At 43.1% G+C, this 23,092-nt stretch overlaps 1 protein-coding gene across 1 annotated transcript in view; it reads left to right on the forward strand.

Moving 5' to 3' along the window:
* Positions 1 to 204: 204 nt before the first annotated feature.
* The window catches only part of LOC116399015 (netrin receptor UNC5D-like), a 172,730-nt gene continuing 149,842 nt past the window's right edge, over positions 205 to 23,092 (forward strand). The window contains exon 1 of the mRNA XM_031875834.1: positions 205 to 655. Coding sequence (XP_031731694.1) covers positions 568 to 655 — 88 coding nt within the window. The 5' untranslated portion in view covers positions 205 to 567. The remainder of the gene's footprint in view (positions 656 to 23,092) is intronic.

Here is a 23,092-nt window from a genome sequence, read left to right on the forward strand (position 1 = left end):
ACCAGGTCTGGTAAAGTGTACTGGAATAGCAGATACAGCTTTGTGACATTTAATAATTAAGTGAAATTATTATTTTTTCCTGCTTTATACATTAGTCCCTGAATGTTACTGCTTTAGCAACGACTCCCGACTGATGCGTTTACAGTTGGGAGACATGCATGCAGCCCTCCTCTCGGTCCCCTCCTCTCTGCCTCTCTCTCTCTCTGCCATTGGTTAACACGAGGCAGACTCACGGGATGGGGATGATGATGCCTCTAAAAAGGGGGGCAAACCTCGGAGCCCGCGTCTCTCCCGCTGCGCACACACGCGCGGCAAAAGTGAAGTGAAGATGCTTCTTCCCTCTCGGCCGACAGTCCAGCTCGTGAGCCGTTCACTTCTTCTTCTTCTTCTCCTCCCCCTCCTCCTCCTCCTCCTCCTACCAGAGCGCCGAGCTGTCCCCTTCCCTGGTTTACTGGAGGAACTTGCGCGGCCGGGCTCGTCCAGCTCGGAGGAGGCGAGGGGAGGCGCCGACGGAGCCCCGGAGCCCCGTCAGTCCCGCAGCGTGCCCGTGGAGAGCCACGCGTCGGTATGGGTGCACTGACAAAAGGACGTTACCTCTCCGCGAAGGGCCTCCTGCTGCTCCTGGTTTACTGCACGGTGTCAGTGATATCCAAAGGTAAGAGCTGCGTCCGCGCGCGTGTATGTGTATGCGTGGCTACCAAAAACATGTAATTATATATATATATATAGGCAGTCTTGTTGTGCCATCCCCGTGGTTACGCACCACTTGTCACGCTTCTGTCGCGTTTGTAAATGTTTTTGGATGTTTCTGAAGGTTTGCAAACACACCACTGTAGTAATTTCATTTCCCAAGCGTGCGCTTTGATTCATCCTCGGGACTTAATGTTACTGTTTGAAGCCCCCCCCCCCCAATGCGCAGCAGAGCCTCAGATATTGATTCGTCAAGCCACAGCTCACGCGGTCAAGTTTATCTTTCTCATAAATCGATGTTAATTGTCCCATTTTCACTCTGTTCGCGCAGTCTTTAATGAATCCATCATCATGAAACGCGCTGCAGTCGGCTCTAATACGCGGGCACGCCTGTGCAACAGGCATGTCAGCGCATTTTTATTTTGTCTTTAACTGGGAGTTACTGTGCTGCTTCTGTTTTCATTTGAGCACGATCCACTCCCTGATATCATGAACTGGATGCAGTGTCAGGGAGCATAAAGGGGGTGTATGGAAGGCTGTTAGTGCAGGGCGAAGGGACAGGCGTTCATGTTGAATATGAGCACTAAATAAGAAAAGCATTGACACGTTAAAAACGATTTTTAAAAGGGGCAAGAGGGCTTTTTGATACCATGTGGTTTACATCAAGGTAAGGTTTTACACATTTTGTTGGTAACAAATGCATGTAAGGTGGCTGTGCCCGGTGGGAAGCCTGTTGGGGATTGGGCATCTGTCCCAGTTTGATCTGGGCTATTTACCAATGTGGACTGTGGGATTGTTTTTCACCTTGTCAGTCTGAGCGTGTGTCATCGTGGCAGAACGTGGTCCTGGAGGCACCAAATGTAGGGGGAAACTACCACAGAGGCTGGTTTGAGTACTTTGCCAGGCAGGTGGTGTGTGTGTGTGTCCATCATCACAACCGGGCAAGATGCAGGCACCTAACTTCTCAAGCATGTAAAGATTAAAAGCAAGGCGGTGGAAGTAAGGGGTGTAGGAGGTGAGGAAGGGGCCATTGGCCCCCACACTTTACTCCCCTGCTGGTGTTATGCCATCTCTAGTCTCTAGTTTTGTTTAATTTTATTTTTTTAGGTAGAACGAAAAACTGCTGAGTGAAGCCGATGTGGAAGTGATTTAAAACTTGCATTCTCTCCACTGACAAGCAGAGTTGCAAAAAGACGTCTGATTGTATAGAAGTCTATGAGAAAATGACCCTACTTCCCATTTGATTTATTACCTCCGTAAACATTGTAAACATGGGTTTATGGTCTCAATCTCTAGTTTCAAGTCGTCTTCAATACAGCATGATGTTCATTTAGTAAATGATGGTCCATTTATAGTCAAATAGACCATAAAGTGAAGTATGCTTTAGGGCGGGCTTACTGTAATTGACAGGTCAGTATCCTACCAGAGCCGTATACGGCGTCACTCCTCTGCCGTCCAAATATATTAACTTCCTTTCACTGGTTGCAAAAAGCCAAGATGGCGACAGCCAAATCGCCGAACTCTAGGCTTCAAAACTGCAGTCCACAAACCAATGGGTGATGTGACGACGACTACGTCCACTTCTTATATACAGTGAATGGTTTTGATGCAAAGATGTTTCCTGAACTGCAATTGAATTGAGTTGTAGCCACTGCATTGAAACTCACAAATGTTACAACACAATAATGTGTTTGCCTTTCAGTTATCTGATTGCAACTGTTCATCATTCTTTCTACCGCCTACTTTACCGGCCGTGGCACGGAGCAGCCTCTTGTTACTGTAGGTTATGTGTGAGAGTGTACAGTGATGCTGTTTGAATCTGATGTGATATCGCTGATTCCCCCCCCCCCCCCCCTTGGAGCCACCGTACGGTCTGAACTCACTGTATGGCAGCCACATGGAGCTGAACTGTGCGCAGTAATAGATTGAGGTCACAGCATCATGACTCCATCGCCCATTGCAGTCACCGAACATGGGTGTGCAGAGTCCCCCAGTTAGATGGAGCACAGGAACACTCCAGCTTTTTCATCTAAGTGGTGAATCTGGTGGACTCTCTCTGTCCGATGACTTCTATATTTCGTGTTATTGATGCACGGGCCGGCGTGGACTTTGTGCACCAGACACCAGCGTCGCTCGGCTTTTGAGAGTTCAGTATGCAGCTTGAGTGTGACTATCGGATAGAAAAACTCCCCGGGCAGTATTGTTTTTAGTTTATTTTCATGAAAGGGAAACAGGTGTCTTGCTGTACAAGTATGAAAGTTTGTATAGGCCAGTTGTAAAATGATGTGAAATGTAACACAGAGAACTCAATGCGTTCTTACAATACAGCCATGCATTTAAACCAGTGGCTCCCACCAATTTTTGGCTTGTGACCACTGAAAATCTTCTTGCAAGCCCGATGAGCACAGGTTGCAAACAGTATACATATGAGCCATGAGAAGTTTAAGGCTCCAGCTGTTTATTATTGCACCACCATAAAGTTGGGGGACATTACACGGGACAGATTTAAAAAAGAAATCCTTAATTTTTGTCCCTAGTATCCAGAAACGGTGGAATTCCCACAATGCAGCTTGATAGCATCTTTAAAAAAAAAAAACCTCACAAAAATGGCCACATCTTGTGTATGGTTGTATCAGGTACGTATCCACAGTAAGTGTGTTACCTACAGTAGATGAAAGTCAGCACACCGCCGGTTTGGAGAAGCAGGCAGGAGGAGCACTGCTGTGGACGAGGGCAGCAGCTAAACGTATTTTAAACATCTAAAAAGAGCCCACTTTGACAAAGAAATCAACATCAGTTTAAGTGTACTTTATAATGACAATACTTTCACTGTTTTACCTTGAAGTCAGGCAGCTGTTCTGATGGGGAATTGAAGCCGTTGTATCCTTCCATGCTCGGGTCAAAGCCACAAGACTCCATTGATAAAAATAATAATTTAATGTCGTAGGACGTGATGTTTTTTAATGGAGTCTGGTGGCGAGAGCATAGACTGTATAGCTGCCTCACGGCAAGGTAAACCTGCAGAAACATTCTAAATATAGCGCACACTTTAACTGATATAGAATTTTTTTTAAGGTGGGCCTTTCTTCATTGTGCCTAAAATGTTCTTTTAACGGTACATTTTTTGCTCCCCTGCGGTAACTCTCTGCTTCTCTCAAATGGGGGCGTGCCGACCACCATCTACTCTAGTATACACTGACTGTGGATAAGTATCTCATACAACCCCACTTCAAAACACCCGGACTGTCCCTTAAAGTGTCAAGCCTAAACCCTAATGATGTCATTAAACTATCCAGAATGTCAGCAGAAAAACAAATATTAGAGAATGTACCAGCAGTTTATAATCCACCTATAATTATGTTCCACTGTCTTATATCAGGTCTGCACTAAGAGCTTGTCTTTTTCTGCCTCCAGTCAAATTCAGCCTTCCGTTTCCCAGCCAATGTTGTCAGAAGCGAAGTTGTGGAGTTCAGCCTTCAACAACTAATTCCCAACATACAGAGGCAGAAAGAGACACTCTAGACACGAGGTTATGAATTTACAGACAAAACACGGTGTGTAAGAGGACACCTGCCAAGGGCGAGAATACTTTATTCAGCATCTCTCTTTACAGCCAGCTGGGAGATCCGTGGATTTGCAAATGTGGAACCTTTTTTTATGGCAATAAAAAATAAAACTTAAAGTGCCACCTCAAATAAAAATCTGAAAAAAATCATTAGGTGTGAGATTTCTCCTTTGACCCCTTTGTGGGCCCAGACCCCCTCACCAGGGCTGGTCATCCAAGCAGATGTGAAACTGTGCTCTCAGTAAATACTGTATACACTCAAACAGTTTCCTGTTAAATTGATTCAATAGCATAATAAATTGAGGGATTACAACACCCAGAAACACTGGACTCTAAACACAAACTATGTTTCTCGACTGTAAGCCAAAGAGATCATGAGCAGAGATTTCAAAGAGGCAAAATATCTGACACTTGTGAGTCAGATGTAAGTCACATTCCTTGTTTTATTCAGGCGTTAATACAAAACTCACGGGTTTATCATTATATATGACAGAAGACCCTCTTGAGAAGTTGAAATCAGAGTGTTTGCTTAAAGAAATGCTTACGATTGCGTGGATTATCATTTCCTGTTGATTGACGAATCAATCAACTAATCGTTATCACTCTCGAAGCAGCCGCTTAAAAATCCTCACTTCATGCTTCCATCGTGTCCACAGGGATCAAAGTGACATCGCGCCACCTCCAGCTCCTCATGTGCAGCGCCGACACCTCCAGTGTCGCCGTGTCTCCGCAGGTCACGAGCCATAAGTGTAAAAACAGGTGTGACACGCACCAGAGGCGGTTCCGGCCGCAGTGGGACTGGGCGGCGCTAGCTCGCACTCAGCCAGGTTTAAGCTGTTAAGGATCAACGGTGATGTTTGGCGAGACTCACGCGAGCGGTCCTGAAAAGGGAGACCTCCCAACGTGCAACACAGCGGTGAGTGCGCGCGGCATGGCCCAGAGAGAAACTTCAAAAGGCCATTTTCAACCGTGCTTCACAGGACCGGTCATGAAACGGATTTGTTAATAAGATGCAGCTTCCTGAGCTGTGATAGATCTGACTTCCTTCCGACATCGGGTATCGGCTGTTACCTCAAACTATTATCTCCTAATGAAGCCCTACTTAGAGATGCGGAAAGGCGACCTGAGTGCACTGATATGTAATATCCCCTATAACCTGGCTGCCGATGAGGCTCCCGTTGATTTCCTTTGACACGTGGGCGTATTTGCTCGGGACCTGATGATTAATTTATGTGACGTGTGATTTAGCAGAACGGCTGTGTGTAGTGTGAGAAAAAAAAAGTAATGAGGAAGGGGATTATCCCATATTTGATTGAGGATGGTTGATGTCACCCAGTTCATTTGCCGGTCACGCCACACGCTCTGCTGTGCGTTTCCTTAATGCCGGGTACGAGTCCAGGAATATGTTATGAGGTCAGGGTATGGAGCCGCTAATGTTTGCCTCGATGGAGAGAGAGTCACATCGCTCGCATGTGGAACACATGGTGGTACAGCAGTGAACAGTGTCTTCTAGCTAAATTGTGTCAAGCATAGGTGAAGCAACCATCGCGCGATGCTGCCTCTCCCTCTTTTCACGTGGACTCGTCCATTCTCCCCAGGCTTTAGTTCACCTGTGACCTTGCGCTGTAGACTGCACCTCTCTCTGTTCGTGCTCCTCAGGTCGGGGGAAGGAAAATAAAGAACAAAAGAGAAGAGAAGAGAACAAAGTAGAAAGGATGCCCGGAAATATTGTAGCTACTTTTGATTTCTAGAGAAAGACAGAAAAAATTTCAAGGTTTATTTCCTATTTTGCTGTGTACACGGCTCTCATGAAAACAGACAAAGGTCAAATCTGTTATTTTCCCTCAGAGAAAGTAAAAAGGCTCTTATATTTTCTCTGCCGATCCCCGAGAATGAATCATCGTAGTCGGGCTGCTGCGGGTGACAACGCAGCGCAGTTCAGTGCCTGGATTTACATTTAAATGAAACCAAATGGCTGTACATTCAGAAATGATATACAGTAATGATGATGGTAATAAAAGCAAAGTCCTCTTTCACATTGGACCGGCTCCGGCATGGGATTGCTGTCATTTGGGGACTTTTGCAGGTACAGTGGCTGAGTTATGTCTTTGCTATGTCAAGACCATTACCTTCACATTTCAAGAGTCAATTCATCAGCGCGCTGCCTAAGAGGCTTAATGTAGTCAGCAATCAGCCCTGCAGCTCATTGGCTTCTCCTGTCTGCCATGTGGCCGAATGGTACTCACACATTCAACTTTCTTTCCAGCTACTGTGCGTCATCTGTATCCGTAGGTTTTGTATCCTGCTAAAGGCTCTGAAGCATTCAAGGTGTCTTAACAGCCTGGTTCCAAAAACCTTTGTAGGTGAGATCGTCGGGGAAAGTCATCTTCCTTTACCCGAGCCAGAAAAAAAGATTACAGAACACCCAAAATGTCAGTAAGAGCGGGTGGGCCTGATGCAGGTTTTAGGTTGTGTTTAAGTTGACTCATAAAAATAACAACAACAAAAAATGATATGTTGTGGTTTTCCAAGATTCACACAGAATTATGTGTGAAAATTGTAATTTTCACATTTTACAACACCGGTTTGAACAGATATTAAAAAACAGAGGTGTGGAGCTGAAATGATAAGTTCATTAACGCTGGGGTAGGCAACAAAATCTGTAAAACCTTTCAGCATTGTAATTCGAGAGGTACCCCAGGCTAGAGAGCCTTATGGAAAACGCAAAGCCCAAATAATACCAGAATTTGAAAATTCCTCATCCTCCAGCTCTCCTCTTTCTGTCCTAAGCCCCTCCCACAAGATGACCACGGGCATTCACTTCAATCATCATCCTGATTGTGTTCCTGCCAGAAGGCTAACTATGATTGTTTCTCCAACCAATAGGAACCCTACAAATGTCCTGTGATTGGCCAAAGTCTCCCGTCACAGGCTGGATTTTCTAAAGCCCACACATTACAGTACCAACGCTCTCTTTCGCAGCGTGCCACATGGGGCCGTTATTGAGAATTCCTGTGAAAATGCTTGAGTCACGATGGCCCAATCTGCCCCGGGCGAGCGCTGCGGCTTCCGTTTGACTTAATCTGAGGGGACGGCAATCAGGACAGGATGAGAGGGCCCACTCAGTCACAGTGCTAAATCATGTACCAAAGCTGCAGATACCCTTCATCCATCTCAGTCAGGAGATTCAATCGGTTGTGCTCATAGAGACACATGTCTTCATTCCACAGTCCTGTCTCGACTCTGGCCAAGTAGCTTTCCTTTTTGAATATTGCAATCTTTGTGTGAGCCCCGAGTGATCCATGTGAACACATGTTTTTTTTCTTCTTCTTCTTCTTCTTCTGTGATTATTATTATTTTGTTCATCACTCCCTGAGGATGAAAAACACTTGGGATTTAAATGTGTGAGGAGAATTCACTGTACTGACAAAAAGAAGTCTGCAGGGCAAACTCTTCTTTTTTTTTTTTTTTTTTTTTTTTTTTAATACCTAGAGACAAGGTGTATTGTTTCTCTGATAATGTTAATAGAATATATATTATTAATGTTTCTTACACAAATTCAGAGTGGCAATGTTGCAGTTTTAATTTAATCTGCATTGTCAAGTGTACACACCAGTAATAGGAAGTGAAAGGCTCAAAACAACAGCAGGATAAAATATATTAATATCCATGGAATATTCATGTCATAAATAATAGATAAGAACTTTGGAAAACATATAACTTCAAAAATTTCAAAAAAGTAGTTTTTCTATATCTGTATGGTTGATACTGCTTTCTTTGCCCAGCCGCCCAAACACGCATAACTGTGATATACAAAACTGCTTCAATATTCATAGCTATTAATTGAACATCATCTTTGTTTCTGTAATCTCTGAAGATTCTTCCATGTGCTCTAAATAAAACCATTTATTACTGCAAACCGTAATTAATCACTTGCAACTCTGATGCATCAGCACAAGTAGAATGCGGCCTTTTTTGGCACATTCATTTGGTCTTCGCAAATGCTGCCGCTACATGGGTGCTGTAACAGACTCCAAAATTAGACGTGTCAGGTTTGCGCTGGGCTCCGTGAACTTCTTCATATCTGTGTTTACAGATGGAGCAGACCAGATGAGCTTTTTACAAGGCCGCTTTATGATGGCATCCTATTAAGCAAACCTCCAAGCAGCCATAAGCCCTACCGGGGGATGTGTGTCTTTGTGTGTGTGTGTGTGTGTGTGTGTGTGTGTGTGTGTGTGTGTGTGTGAGACCGTGTCTGCATGCACACAGACACATAGCAAACCCACACACAGTCCTGAGTACATTTCGCCTATACGACATCACCGGCTATATTTGATAGCATCTGGGCGAGAGCCTCTATAGAATCAGAGTCAAGTGATGGGCGAGTCCTCATCTCTTATCAAGTCAGAGAGAATTCAATATTGTTATCGGAAAACATGTCCCGTTGATATATGGGGTCGCGACTGAAATCTATGGCAGCCCCATCTCAGGCAAATAGAATTTTGAATGACCGGAGTTTCTAAGTGAATCTTTACATAGCTCATCCATAGGAGGGGAAAGGAGCGTCATTACTCTGTATGTTGTTTGGAGTCAACCGCCTTTTGCTTTTACTGGCCGTGTTATCTTGAACCACTTGATTGATGGAAAGAGTCTGCAGATGATCTCAAAATTCACTGAATCGGAGTGCTCTCCGCCTGGTAGCCTAATTGAAATAGAGATAAACATAAAAACCTTTTTTCAGCACATTTAATTACCTTTTGTCAATCCAATTATTTGGCAAACATTATAAAAGACTCAAAGCCAACTCAAATTGTTTTCTGAAAACTATTTTTTTACAATTAACACTTGAAATAATGAAGACACTTGCAAATGACAAGGTAGTTTTCTTTGGGTCAAAAAATAAAAAAAAAACAAGACCCGAAATTTTTATTTTCATGGTATTCACATCTTTTTCGGGTAACCCTTAAGGGTTTGCTAATACCTGGAATAATTACCATCCCATAAGGTTATTTTGCAATGAAAACGTTATCAACTGCTCCAGTCAATAGGATGTTTGTAGTCCACTCAGCTCACAGAGACTGACCATCTGGTGACCTGGTGCAGTCTGAACAACTTGGAGCTCAACACTCTAAAGACAGTGGAGATGGTTGTGTATTTCAGGAAGAACGCAGCCCCACCAGCCCCTATCACTGTGTGTGACTCCCCCGTCGACGTGGTGGAGTCCTTCCGCTTCCTGGGCTCCATCATATCCCAGGACCTCAAGTGGGAGCTGAACATCAGCTCCATCACCAAGAAGGCTCAGCAGAGGATGTACTTCCTGAGGCAGCTGAAGAAATTCATCCTGCCAAAGTCAATGATGGTGCATTTCTACACAGCCATCATTGAGTCCATCCTCTGCTCCTCCATCACGGTCTGGTACGCTGCAGCCACTGCCAAGGACAAGGGCAGACTGCAGCGCATCATTCGCTCTGCTGAGGGGGTGATTGGTTGCAATCTGCCATCCCTCCAGGACCTGTTCGCTTCAAGGACCCTGAAGCGAGCACGAAAGATTGTAGCCGACCCCTCTCACCCTGGACATGATCTGTTTGTGCCCCTTCCATCTGGCAGGAGGCTGCGGTCCATCAGAACCAAGACCTCACGCCACACAAACAGTTTCTTCCCGTCCGCAGTCGGGCTCATTAACAAAGCCCGGGTCCCCCACTGACTGTCATCCCCAGGACATTTCCTTCTGGGCTCTCCCCTGCACATCCCTGTTTCTTTATTTAAACACTCTCGTCACTTTTAACATTTCACTTACACTTCAATTGTTTTACAGTCCTGTTATCTGTTTTGTTGTGCACTTTATTTTATATTTTATTGTAAATTTAATATGTTTCTATTTCTCGCACTGTGTTGATTGCTGATAGTTTAATGTTATTGTTTATTGTTAAATGTTATGCACCAACCGCCACAACAAATTCCTTGTAGGTGCAAACTTCCTTGGCAATAAATGGTTCCAATTCTGATTCTGATTCTGAACCCTTTGGCTCAGCAGCAAGCCAGAGAGCTAATGTTATGCTAGCAAGATTTAGAATCAGTAACATTGAGTACCATTGACAAACTAACTATTATCTGACAGTTTGTTAAATACTTATAGTTTGTTGTGAAGATTATCTTGATGAACAAAACGTGGAAGTATCATAAATGTTTGTTTGCCATCAAATCCAATGGAATAATCACATTGGGTTTTTGTTGAGGGAACCGAGGCGATGCTAACTTCATTACGCTACATTGTTAATGATGTCATTGTGTGTTGCTGCAATCGTGATATGAGGGTCATAAGAAACTTATTTATGCCATTTATTAGACCAAACAAGCCAATTCTGATATATTCACATTCAAAGCCCGTCTCGTACTGATGTGCATGTCAGGGTTTTTCAATACCCGTTCTCACCCAATGAGAGGCAATCCAAACCACTCAACCCAAAAATATGCATTCATCAACAACCCAAACCCAACCTGCAAACTGTCCAGGAGCAGCTACATACTCGGGAATATAGCTTTATGGATTGCAATGTAGATCCAGGTCCAGACTGCAATATTTCACCAAATTTTGGATGGATTGCCATTCAATTCATGGTCTTGAGATGATGAATCATGTTGACTTTTGAGATCCTCTGACATCACTTTAAAGCCTCCAACAGATGAATTGTTGTACAGTAAGAAGGGACAAATTTAATTTACAGTAGCTGAAAGGCCAGTGGCTGTAGTAAAGCCTCTCCAATATTAAATCACGGGCATCATCTCGGACGCCTGCCACATGGCCTTTGATATGCCAACCCTGATGGTTCTCTGCTGTTGCTGTATCCACTTTCATGGCCTTGGGTCAGCTGTTCAAACATGTCTTTTGTTGATCCATGGTGTAGCAGCAGGCCTACCGGGACAGAACGGTGCTGAAGGACAAGTTGTGATGAATGGACGGCCGAGCGCCGGTCCGATCTCGCTGTGTCCTGTCCCGCCTGGAGGACCTCTCGGTCTCTGCTGGTGGGTACGTGTTAGTTATTGGACCACGCTGTTTGTGAACCGGTGGCTGACACACACAAGCAGTTACTGCAGAAAAGGCAAGAGAATAGGTAAAAGTATATATTTATATTTTGATCTGAACAGATATTAGTGGTATAGTGATTTGTTAATAAAACCCTTATTATTAGGTTGGAACACAGTTTATCCTCAGTATGATGTGAAAATAGTGTAAAAAAAATTATTATCAGATTTATTATTTCAAAGCACCTGTATGCAGAGCAATAACTTCCTTCTTTACTTAAATTTGATAGCATATTAGAAAATATTGCGATGACTATTGATTTATTCTATGAGTTGCTGTATATGTGTTTACTTAAGATGTGATTGAGTTAACACACAAAGGAGCCTATAACCATCATCCAATGATTTGTAAATCAAAATGCCTTTTCTGAATGAATCCTGACGTAGTAAAATAAAACACCAAAGAGTAAGTAACACCAAAAGGTAAGAATACAATAATTTATTATCAACAGGCTTAATACCTACATGCATTTACATTGTGTAAATGCATAGAAACTGCTTTACACAATTAGGAAACACTTCTTCCGTCATAGAAAAAAAAATTATTAGTCGGATTACTGATAATTTATGTAAAAATAGGGATTGTAGGCAGGACCACAATTTTAAAATGTATTTGATGACTTCATAACACAAGTCTCACACAATGGCCTCTCACATTAGGGAAAAAAGGTTTTTTAACAGGTAAAAAGTAATTTTCGGAGTGCATTTTCAAAGTAAATCTCCCAAACCTGATGATCAGCCATTTATGAATTTTGTTAACACGCATTTCAAAGTCAAAATTCAAAGGCCTACTAAGTGGCACTGTACTGCTTGTGGCCTGCAACTACTCTGTCCTTTCTAGCTCAACACGACACAAATCTTTCCGGACTCCCTGACACAGTTACCAGAACACAGCAGTAGCCACTCTGACAAGCACGGAGCCGTTCAATAGGAAACAGGCCAGATGTGTCACCTTGTCAGCATGGTGTCATCGTCTTGCCACACTCTCCAACAGCAGGTCTATGCCCAGAACAGTTGGCGTTACAGGCTGATGACCTGTAACGCCGAGTGATTACCGAGTGTTCTTTCCAAATACATTGCAAAACTAATAATGCTCATGAATGAAGCTCTTATTTCTGCTGCACCATAGGCTGTGGTACATTCCTCAGTTCAATGCGACTTACGTGCCAGGATCTGAGACCCGAGATGGGATCTTACTTGTGATTGGATCAGACAGACCACATGCCGAGGTGGCCTGGTTCGCATTGAGTTGGGATCAATCTGGACAATAAAGAAATGCAGGTCTCCATCACATCTGATCACTATCCAATCAAGCAGGTCGCATTAAAGTGTCAAGTGTGGACACAGAGCTGACATCCGATCTGCTGCTTCCGATCACAAAAGTTTCATTGAAAAAGACCACGTGTCACCACGGCAATAGATATCCAAAGGCAACAGCGGAAAAATGTTATTTTAAGTGTGAAGAGAAGCTTAAAGTTAGCTGTCTCCACACATCGCCATTTACTAAAATAATCACCTATCTAATAATCTTTTTTTTTCTCAGAATCACATTTCAAACACACACTCACAAGCAGGACCTGGGTGGGCATCGTGCAGCTTCGGAAACTCCGATCCAGGCATCGGAATGGCGGGGGGATTAACAACTACAAGACTATATCGAAACATCTGTTTACCAGCTCTCACATAACTCCTGCAGTACAATCCAAGTCTCACTGATCCAGTCGGACGCTCGCTGCTTCCAAAAACACACACATCTTCACTAACAGGCAGGCATGTGTGTGTGTGTTGGTGCATGTTTTGAGACTGTTTGTGCTGAAGTGTTTTAAATAGTATAATTCTTCAGGTAGGAGTGAGTTACTATGGTCACGCAAATTTTTTTTTAGGGCTTAACCCTGATGTTTTGTGTGTGTGCGGAGGGGGTTCTGTTGGTCAGCCCATTTCAGTTTTTTCTATGATTAAAGATATGTACTCTGCATGTAAATAAGGTGCTAGAGTGCATTAAAAATGCAAAAAAAAAAAAGTTTGTTCCTCAAATATATTAGTACTGTCAATGACTCCACCTGGCTGCGTATAGATTGGGAGGAACTTCGTAAGGTGCCCGATTAATCCCCTCACGTGCCGGCGCTGCTAACAGAAATAAAATGGCCACCTTTTATACGATGTGTAAAAAAGGGCAGCTTCGGGCTTGTAGTTTCCAGCTGCTTCATTATATGGACAGAGGTTATCTTCTATCAAGCTCACGTTAAGACCATAAATCACCAAATTTCCCAAACAATTTTCTTCAATTCCACTGTTGTTCTGGTGCTAACGAGGCTAAAGCTTTCAGAGAGGGAATGTTAATTTGGTGAAAAGATACATTTAGGGAGGGCGAATGGGGGCACGGAGCAATGGTATTTATGTCAAATGTCTTTATTTTGAGTAGATGGTGAGAGGTTTCATTGCTTTATGGTCACTCAACCAAAGCATTACATTCAATTAGACGGTGAAGTCCACGCTTAAAAAATGCTTCTCCTGCATTTTTATTCATATTCTAGAAAAGCCTCCTCAAAGGCACCTTCCTCCCCGTTTTGTCGGTTGGCTCAATAGCCACATTCCTCACATAAGATTACTCACTGCAGTTATCAGACCTGGATTGACAAACGATTGGTACGTCGTGAAATGGAGGGTGATATGAAAATACATTTAAAACCTGTCACTGCGGCGGAGACGTCGGGCATTTAAGCTCCAATGGCTTTTCGCCATATTTCCAAGACGGACTTCTGGACGTGGGAAAATGAGGCGGCTGTGTTTTGATGACAGCAGAGGGCTGAGGGTTTTTTTCTTTTTAAAGCTTAAAGGTGATGAAACACCTGCCCTGTGATTTCCACTTCCAACATTACATTTCTTTTTTCCTTATTAATCGTCGACTAACCTGTTAGTGTTTGAGTTGAACCTCACTGAGCCTGTTTTTCTTTGTGTTGTAATGAGTGTGGATTTTGTGTGTGTGTGTGTGGGGGGGGGGGCTCTCTCACTGGTTCGCTGTTGACTTAAGAGACCCTGACAGCTTGCTGTGTGGCCCGGTAAAGCATTTAGAATATGAATATTGCATTGTACTCCGCTCCTGCTTTGACTTTAGCGGGGCGGGTAGCGGCTGCGTAACTCCACAGTTCCTCGTGTGCCTAAGGCGTCCTCCCACTGACTCCTTTTTTCATGCTCGAAATTCTCCCTTTTGAAACTCATTTTGGCTTTTGATACAATCTCAGAGTTCTTCGGGGTCAGCGCCACTGCGGATTACTCAACCCTCCCATGTAAAACCGACATGTATTCATCTCGACCTCACAGGCCGATGTTTGCATCTCCGCAGGTTTTTTTTCCCGTGCCATGTGCCCACACAGCATCCCGGAGAAAAACGCTCCTCTGTTGCTGCGGCGTTTGTCTTTTTTTGTTAGTTTGTTTGACTTAACAGCACTTATGCAACAGTGTGGCGTGCAGCCGTACCGCCGCCCCCCCCCGAGGCTGCCGCTTGTTTGATTCACCTCATGTCATCCGCCGGTGTATGTGTGGTTCATGGTGCCTCTTTCCTGCAAGTTTATGACATGAAATGCTGCCTGCTGAGCACTGTCTGAAGAGACCCTTTAGCTAATTGGATGACCAAGCAGCGACCAGCGTTCGGTCATGGTGGCAGCCATGCTTCCCTGCCTTTCTGCAAGTACTTTAAAGGGTTTTATAGTGTTTTGACACATGTACGGACAGACCTAGATTGTAGATGTGTCAAAGGAAGATAGATTTAATGAATGCTCCCTTTATATAATTATTATCCAAGTGCCAATGGAATGTGCTGTGTTTTACAACTATGGGAAAGCTTAACTGTGTATGTATCACGATAACTATCTACATGCACATATTAAGTCTAGATGTGAAGATACATTTTCAGTATTAACAAATGCAACAAGGGAATTATTTTCATTAATCTATAATGTCCTTATTACAGGTATTACATTAAAGGCTGGTTCTATCTTCCTGCGGTTAATTCACATGTCCATATATTTTTTTTACGCACGCATGACGTTTTGTCACACAGATTGGGAATATTAGGCAGCTAAAAAGCGCTGTATATACCATCAACCAATCAAGTTGTGCCTAACAGACGCATAAAGAAACAGTGTAGCTGAGGGTTATGAGTAGTACTATGAGGATTATAAAACAACTTCATGGAGGCTCTTTTGAACCTTGGCAAAGGCAGCGCAGACCAGATCATCTCCTTCTTACCTTTCGCAATAAAAGCCCTAGACATATACACTGCGTAACTGTTTACCAGAGTGAACTTAAACTCCCACAGAGCATTTTGCGAAAAGGAAACAACTTTAAAAAAAAAGAAGTAAAATACAATAGCTAGCTTGCAGTAGCTAAGGCTATACAGACTGCCAGACGCTGCTCTGTGTCAATATGGTCATGGTTATTGGTCTCCATTTGAAAGGCTGCAAACGTACAATTTGGAATTCAAATTTACGGTTATCATAAACATACTAGTATGTTAAGTGTCCATCACAAAGTGTCCATCACAAATAATTATACATCATACATTTGTTCACTGTTGATAATTGACTAAACAATCATTTCTGGCCTCATATTACATTGCTGAGATCAAATGATACGTCAAACTTGTCTCTGGACATGAGTGTGATTGCATGCGTGCTATGAGTAACAAGACCGTCCCTCGGCCTTTGAGACTTTAACATCTCCGCAGAGGGAGACAAACCGAGACGAGAAGCAACCCCTCTATGCCCAGAGCATGTGAAATTCATATCCACTCTGCGAGCCAAAGAACTCCCGCAAAGTAACAGAAATCACCTCCCAACACTGAAAAGATTTTAACGTCACCCGCTAGGAGGTCAAGGCTACACCAAGCCATTAGTGTGAGCATTGGAGCCGGAGTTTGGGAGAGAGACATTTCAACATGATTTTTAGGCAACGACACGCATTCATTGGCTGCATCAGTGATGCTGTGCAGCAATATGAATTTTGAATAAAGCCTAATTAATGCAAAATCATTGATAGGAGCTTTCGAATCTATCAAACAAACGGGGAGTCGGAATATATACACAGCATGCGGCTCTTCAGTGGTTTAAAATAACCCAAAAATTGGTGGTGGAGAAATATGGAGGAAAATAAAGCCACTGTCATAAAATGTCACTACAAATTTTCATTAGAATGGTCTCAGCGCCGAGCTGTAACTCGATAGATGCATGCTGTATGAGCTGTATAAATGGAAGGCCTCCATCACCACCATAAGTCCGTGAGTAATGAGTAGCCCCTCAGGGCTGTATGGGAAGCAGAATGGTAATTGCAGACAAAATGCTTTAAAAAAAGAAAATCTAGACGTTTCTGTTGCGTTTCAGCGGCATCCGGAATATTCCACATTTAGTCGCACGTCCATCCCCCACGGGGGGGGGGGGGGGGTAGAGAAGCACATGTCTCCTATTTCAAGAGGAGCAAATTAAGAGGCATATTGGATTACATAAAAACATTAAGTATAAAACCTTAAATCCCTGTCATTTCTTGTAATCCCCACCCAAGAGCTGCTTCCGCTTCGGAAACATCAAATGCTACAAAATACAACTGACTGTGAAGGCGGCATTGATTGAAAGAGCCTCTTTTATTGCTCTTTCAGTGATGATAAAGACGCGGGGCCTCGCTCTCTAGCCAAACACGCACTGTACCGACTGCATATAGCTGCTCCGCAGGAGGGTTTGCGTGGCCTGCCAAATCTCAAGGGATAGATGAGAAATGTCAGTTCACACAATCCATTAACACTAGTTCTAAAAGAAAAAGAAAAAAAAGGACGTAAGCTGTAACTGCTCATGCTCTGATATGATTGTCGTTCGCTGCCATCTGGTCCAAAACAGCCCGGTTCTTCCGTCCTGCAGACTCTGACAGTTGACCAACTGGTGGAAAACTTAATTGCTTCAATTGCCTCTGGTATGTTGCACTAACTCTGGGGTAATTTAACAAAAGAGTGCGCAGCAGAGAAGCTCTGGCTATCGGGCTCGCTCTGTCCCCACGAGCGGCGCCGCCACCGACGGTTCTGTGTCGTTTGCTCTGCGCTCACTCGGAAAGAGCAGCGTGATTGAATCTCCATTTGCAAAGCGGCACAATCAATGGGCAACAAGGGTTGCTCGGGAGTTTACATTTAACGTCGCAATGAGGTAAATAAAATGAAGATTTTTATTTTTTATTTTCGAGTCCGTCGGCTTCGTCGTCCGGTAGCCCTTACGAAGGGTTGCATCATCCGTGTTTTTCACAATTCCCTTCAGGGGTGGGTTCATTGAAATGTGACCTGATGAAATGATGAAATGAGTCATTTACTGGAGAAAACAAAAAGGACACAAATTCACTTTTTACTCTTTATAACCTCTATGTCCTTTGTCTATGTTTGCAACTCCTTTAAAATAGATTAGAGACCAAGCTTCTGCTGCAGTACAGAGAATTAAAAAGGCGCTCTAGTGAGTTAGTACCTCACTTCCATTAAGTTGGGGGACTAGTGAGGGACACGTAAAAAAAAAAGGATGGTCAAAAATGAAGCAGACCAAGAGATGTTCACATTTAAAGTCCCTAGTATGGGGGAACCAGGAAAAACAGGTGCAGATCAACGTCCATGTCTTTCAAAGACTGTCTGTTTAGAACAATGTCATTGTGCAATGATAGACTTCAGAACATTGTGCTGTGATAGACTTCAGAACATTGTAAAATTATAAACTTCAGAACATTGTGCTATGATAGACTTCAGAACATTGTGCTGTGATAGACTTCAGAACATTGTGCTGTGATAGACTTCAGAACATTGTAAAATGATAAACTTCATAACATTGTGCTATGATAGACTTCAGAACATTGTAAAATGATAGACTTCAGAAAGAAGAGACATTATACCCTCAGAACGACTGCATAGCAAAGCTCACCCTCATAACTTCAGATCTAGCCTAATGATTCAATATACATCTAAGCCTTCTCTATTCAATGATAAAGACAGTGAGGTTCACTGGAAAGCTCCACAAAAAACTAGTAAGTGAACCTTTGAGTTTGTGCGGGTGTTTTCTTTTGTAGAAAGTGCGTTTCTGGTACGTCTGTAACGATAATCACGACATCAATTTATCGTAGGACATCACCGCAATCTTTTTAGCTGACCTCCATACTGTGTTGACATGTGTTTGTTTATATGAGAATATCACCAACATTTTAGCCAAAATCATGCTGGAATACATTGACGTAGCACGAGAGTCCATTTTATGAATTATTTTGTGGTTCACAAGTAAAAACAGTTCCTATGATGCACTTTCCCTCCCTGGTGGAGGTGAGCAAACTGAACTTGATGTGTAAAATCAGTGGAGTGCCCCCTTAATTTAGTATCTAGCTGGTGCAGATCTGTACTTTCATCACAATTTACTGGTTTGACTTTGGGTTCTAATTTACGAGGCTGATGAAGGTTCCTGTCTAGACAGACATGCGGTGAGATTTCAGATGATCATCTAATTTGATGAATGGCATATCCCTCTGTTCTTTGCCTTTGAGCGGCTCTGGTATTAAACCCGGATAAATGTTACTTTGTTGGGATTGTTCCCGGTCAAAGGCCTCCTCTAAAGGCCATGTTTGTCATATGCAGTTCTCTGCTTCTGAATGTAGCGAACCGTGCTCACAGGAGAAGACAAGAGCGTAAATGTCAGCTGCGGACCGGGGTTAGGAATCCTCTGCAGTTTGGCAAGGACATCTTGTGTGGCTCTCGTTGGCAGACGGCAAACTTGGAAGTAGTAATTGCTTTTTAGCATCACTGGGGTCTGAAGCCAGAGCGAATGTAAATACAATCAAATGAGATTCTGATGGTGGCCTGAGAGGCGACGGGGGTGAAAAGTAATAAGAAGAAATGATATCACTGGGGAGAACAAAGTGCAGTGATTACATTTATTTCCACTGGCCTATTACTGGAGCACTGGGGGAAAACGAGCGCTGAGCTTTCTGTTTTTGCAACGGGCCACAGGCCGTTAAGAGAGTTAAGGCCTTTTTTTTTTTTATTCATGACATGTCAGAAAAACTACTTGCTTTTCCGCTGTTCGTAGAGAGTTCTTGGGTGATTTAGACTGAATTCATTTGCGGGGGGGGGTTATTTTAATGCTTAGAAATTTCAATACTGGTTTTAAATCTCTAAACGCACTGCCTGTAGAGGACGGATGCTTAAACCATTACTGCAAATTAGCTCTTTTTCCCTGTTATCAAATCAGCCAGTGGGACTGATACTTGTCATCTATTAGTTCCTCTTCTTCACTTCCTGAAATATAGTGGATGTGCATGTTTGAAAATCATAATCGGTTCATTTTCAGATTTTAGGCACAAACAACAATGACAAATCCAATGTTTGTGTATCCTAATGGGTCAAAGTAATCAAAGCGTCTCCCACATTCATCATCAGATTACATCCAGGTGTTCACAGCGTCCTTCTTATTAGCCGCCGTTGACATGCTTGCCCACATCACGAGCGTGCCTGGCAGTGGCAGTGGCAGAGTGTCCTGACTGGCAGACGTGATGGATAGCCCTCCATTATCGGGGCGCGCCTCTTTGCCGCTCATCCGGTGGGACTCAGCCAGTGCGACGTTTATTAATCGACTCGCGGATAATTCCTAGTAATACAGCAGAAGTGCCAGGGCTGCGCCGCTGAGATCTGGGATGGCATACAACGTGAGACATGATGCATTGCCATGCCAATGACCCCCCCACCCCCACACCATCCCCCGACAAGAAACTAATATTAACGCAAGGACTGCAAGCCTGGTGGGTTTTTTGTTTGCCTCTGAAGTTGTACTGTACATCTCAGCTTGTGAATGGGACAGCTGCATTGTGACAGGACTTTTCATAATGGTCACATTGTTGGGTGCATTGGTCACTTATCTCACGGCCACCGCGGTTACCCAGATACTTCAAATGTACACGGAGGACAGAGCTTTTGTCGCCGTTCTTGAGATTCTGCGCCTCTCGAGAGTGATTTTTAAAGCCATCGTTTTGCACTCGGCATGCTCAGCAGTGTTTTGAATTTGCAATGGCTTCTCCCACATGCACTCTATTATGCTATTAAATTGGGATTATTTTCCAAATGAATTGTTTGTGCATTATTAAAATAATAAAGAAAAATTGGCCGTTACAATTCCCCAGAGAGCAAGTTGACATATTGAATAATTGCTTAATTTGTATGCCCAACAGTCCAAAACCCAAGGATATTTGCTGTAGTATCACCATCATCATCAGAAGTGCAGCATCTTCACAGTAGAGGAGCTTGAAACACAGCATGTTTGGCATTTTTACTTAAAAGACTCAATTATTTCATTATTAATATTGTAATTGTTTTTGGACAGATTGTTTGTTTCCACTCTAGTCATCTCTTCAGCATGGTTCATTTATTGTCACATCATTTTTGTCTTGACAAACACAAGAGCTCAGCTGTGTTATAAACCCTCTTCACTGCTGGGACTTTTTCCAGGAACCTTCTTAGGAACTCTGCAACTTTACCTGCATTTCAACCACAGCAACCCGGCACTGAATCCTACATCTTGGCTACAGTTCCTGGTCTGAGCCTCTGCTTTCAGGGCAGTACTTTATAAAGGTCCAGAAACCAATGGAGTTGGTTACCGGGGAATAGCAGACACTACTTTGGAGACATCCCAGTAAACATGACTGTGTCTTAGTGTTGTGTTTTTGTCAAGTGCAAAAGTGCATCTTAGAGAGAACTGTCATTGTCTTTTTCTATTAGCCTGCTCTTCACAGTTTTTCAGATACGGTGGAAACGCGAACTGGTGCACAGAAGGATTTAGTGTCTGTTTAGCTCAGAATACTTCTAAATTCAGGCAACAAAACTACTTAGTTAGGTTTAGTAAAATATCGTGAAAGATATTATGTTAAGGAAAAGATTGTGAAATACTTTGTTAGGTTTAGAAAAATATTGTGACATACCTTTTTAGGTTTGGGCAACAAAACTGCTTGGTTATGTTAGGGGAAAGATCTTGAAATACTTAGTTAGCGTTCGGTAACAAAACAATTTAAGTTAGGTTAGGTAAAAAAAGATTGTGGTTTGGGTTGAAATAACTACGGAACTGGTGTTTCTTAAGTACTTCAGGAAGTTAAGTGACAACGTTAAATCAACGTTGACTTCTCATTTCACAAGGGGCACAAACAGCGGTCTTCAGGGTGACCGCCCAGCACAGACTGTCCAGCAGCCCACTAACAATACAGCTTTCGGATCAGAGCGAGTTAACATCCGGGTGCTACCATTAGTCAAAGTTATGCAATGATACATTTCCTTACAGTTTCTTACCATTTGTTTTTCTCGTGTACCTTCAGGGCACATCTAATACATTTACATACACAAGAAAGAGCTCCAACAAACAACATGAATCTTTGAGCAGAGGGGCCAGTCCTTCATGCAACAACAAAGCCAGCATGTGTTTCAGTATAAAGTTTTACAAAAGGCAACATGAAAGAACAGTTACATCCCACATCCAACCTACTGCCTTTGTTATTTAACGGACTTCAAACGAGGCTTGAAGTTCACACAGTCTCTCTCAGTAAAATAATGTTACCCCAACTTTGATCTGGCCTGTGGTGCGTTAAAAATGGCAAAACTTCCAAGTTTGACATTGGGTCACACACAGCCGGTATCGATACATCCTCGAGTTTCAGTTTTGAAGTGAATCCTGCTGTGCGCTGATCCTCGTTTAGAAAGAGCTTTTCAATTGTTGTGGTGAATTTTTGTTTCGTTGAGTCTTCACATTCTCGGAATGTGAAGACTCAACAAAACAAAAATGCAGACTTTTCTCTTTGTTCTTGCAGCCAACGACAGAACGAGTAGCGTGCTTTGGCTAACGAACCCCATAGGACGTCATATCCAGCGTCAAATCTGACTCGCCACTCACACACCGTTTCTGATGGATGGAGCGGGAGGAAAAGAGATACTTTGGGGATCATATTTAAGTTGAAAAACCATTATTTTATATTATTTTTTATTGATTGGTTTATTTGGTAGGGACAGTGCACATTAATAAAACATTCCTGTAAATGTGCCAGAGTTAGCCAAGGGGCTATTTTTCATCTGTACTAACAAGACATGCAACACAGAGGCTCACAAAACAACACATACAAAGCCAATAAATGAAGGATAATTATGTTAAATAGAAACATGGACTAAAGACAAGATTATGTTGCATTGTGATACATTAAAAGTACTTTTGGCATACTATGTCACACCTTATCTTAACTGCGTGTGCTGCTGTGTCTGGGTGTAGCTCCACCCCCTGGGTGCTGCAGGCCACAGCGAAGGGACGCTTTGTCAGCTCTGGCTCCTGATCAGCAGGTTTGCGGTTTGCTCACTCGTAGGCCTACTGCTTTCCCACCTTTGCCATCATCCACAAAGACGTGATGTTCCAGGACCTGCTGCCAATGGCCGGTGCCCTTTGTGTCATTGTAAAAGCCAAGATGCTGCCCGAAAAAACCCTGCCAGCACATCAAGACTCCTTTCCTTTGTCAAGCAGAATAATGCACCGAGCCTCTCAGAAATGAGCTACTTCTGACTGAGTGATTCTATATGAATATACAATATTGCACTTCCCTTTTCAGTCATCGTTGTTTGCCACTGCTTTTTTTTTTTGGGAGCTAGAGTGCAGGGCTGAGAATATGGGGGAGGTGGCAGAGGCCTCAGATTTAAATGATTTGAAGTATTCCCTCAGTGCTGTGATAAAT

This window comes from Anarrhichthys ocellatus, unplaced genomic scaffold (genome assembly GCF_004355925.1).
Source record: "Anarrhichthys ocellatus isolate YVR2014 unplaced genomic scaffold, GSC_Weel_1.0 scaffold97, whole genome shotgun sequence".
Lineage (NCBI taxonomy): Eukaryota > Metazoa > Chordata > Actinopteri > Perciformes > Anarhichadidae > Anarrhichthys > Anarrhichthys ocellatus.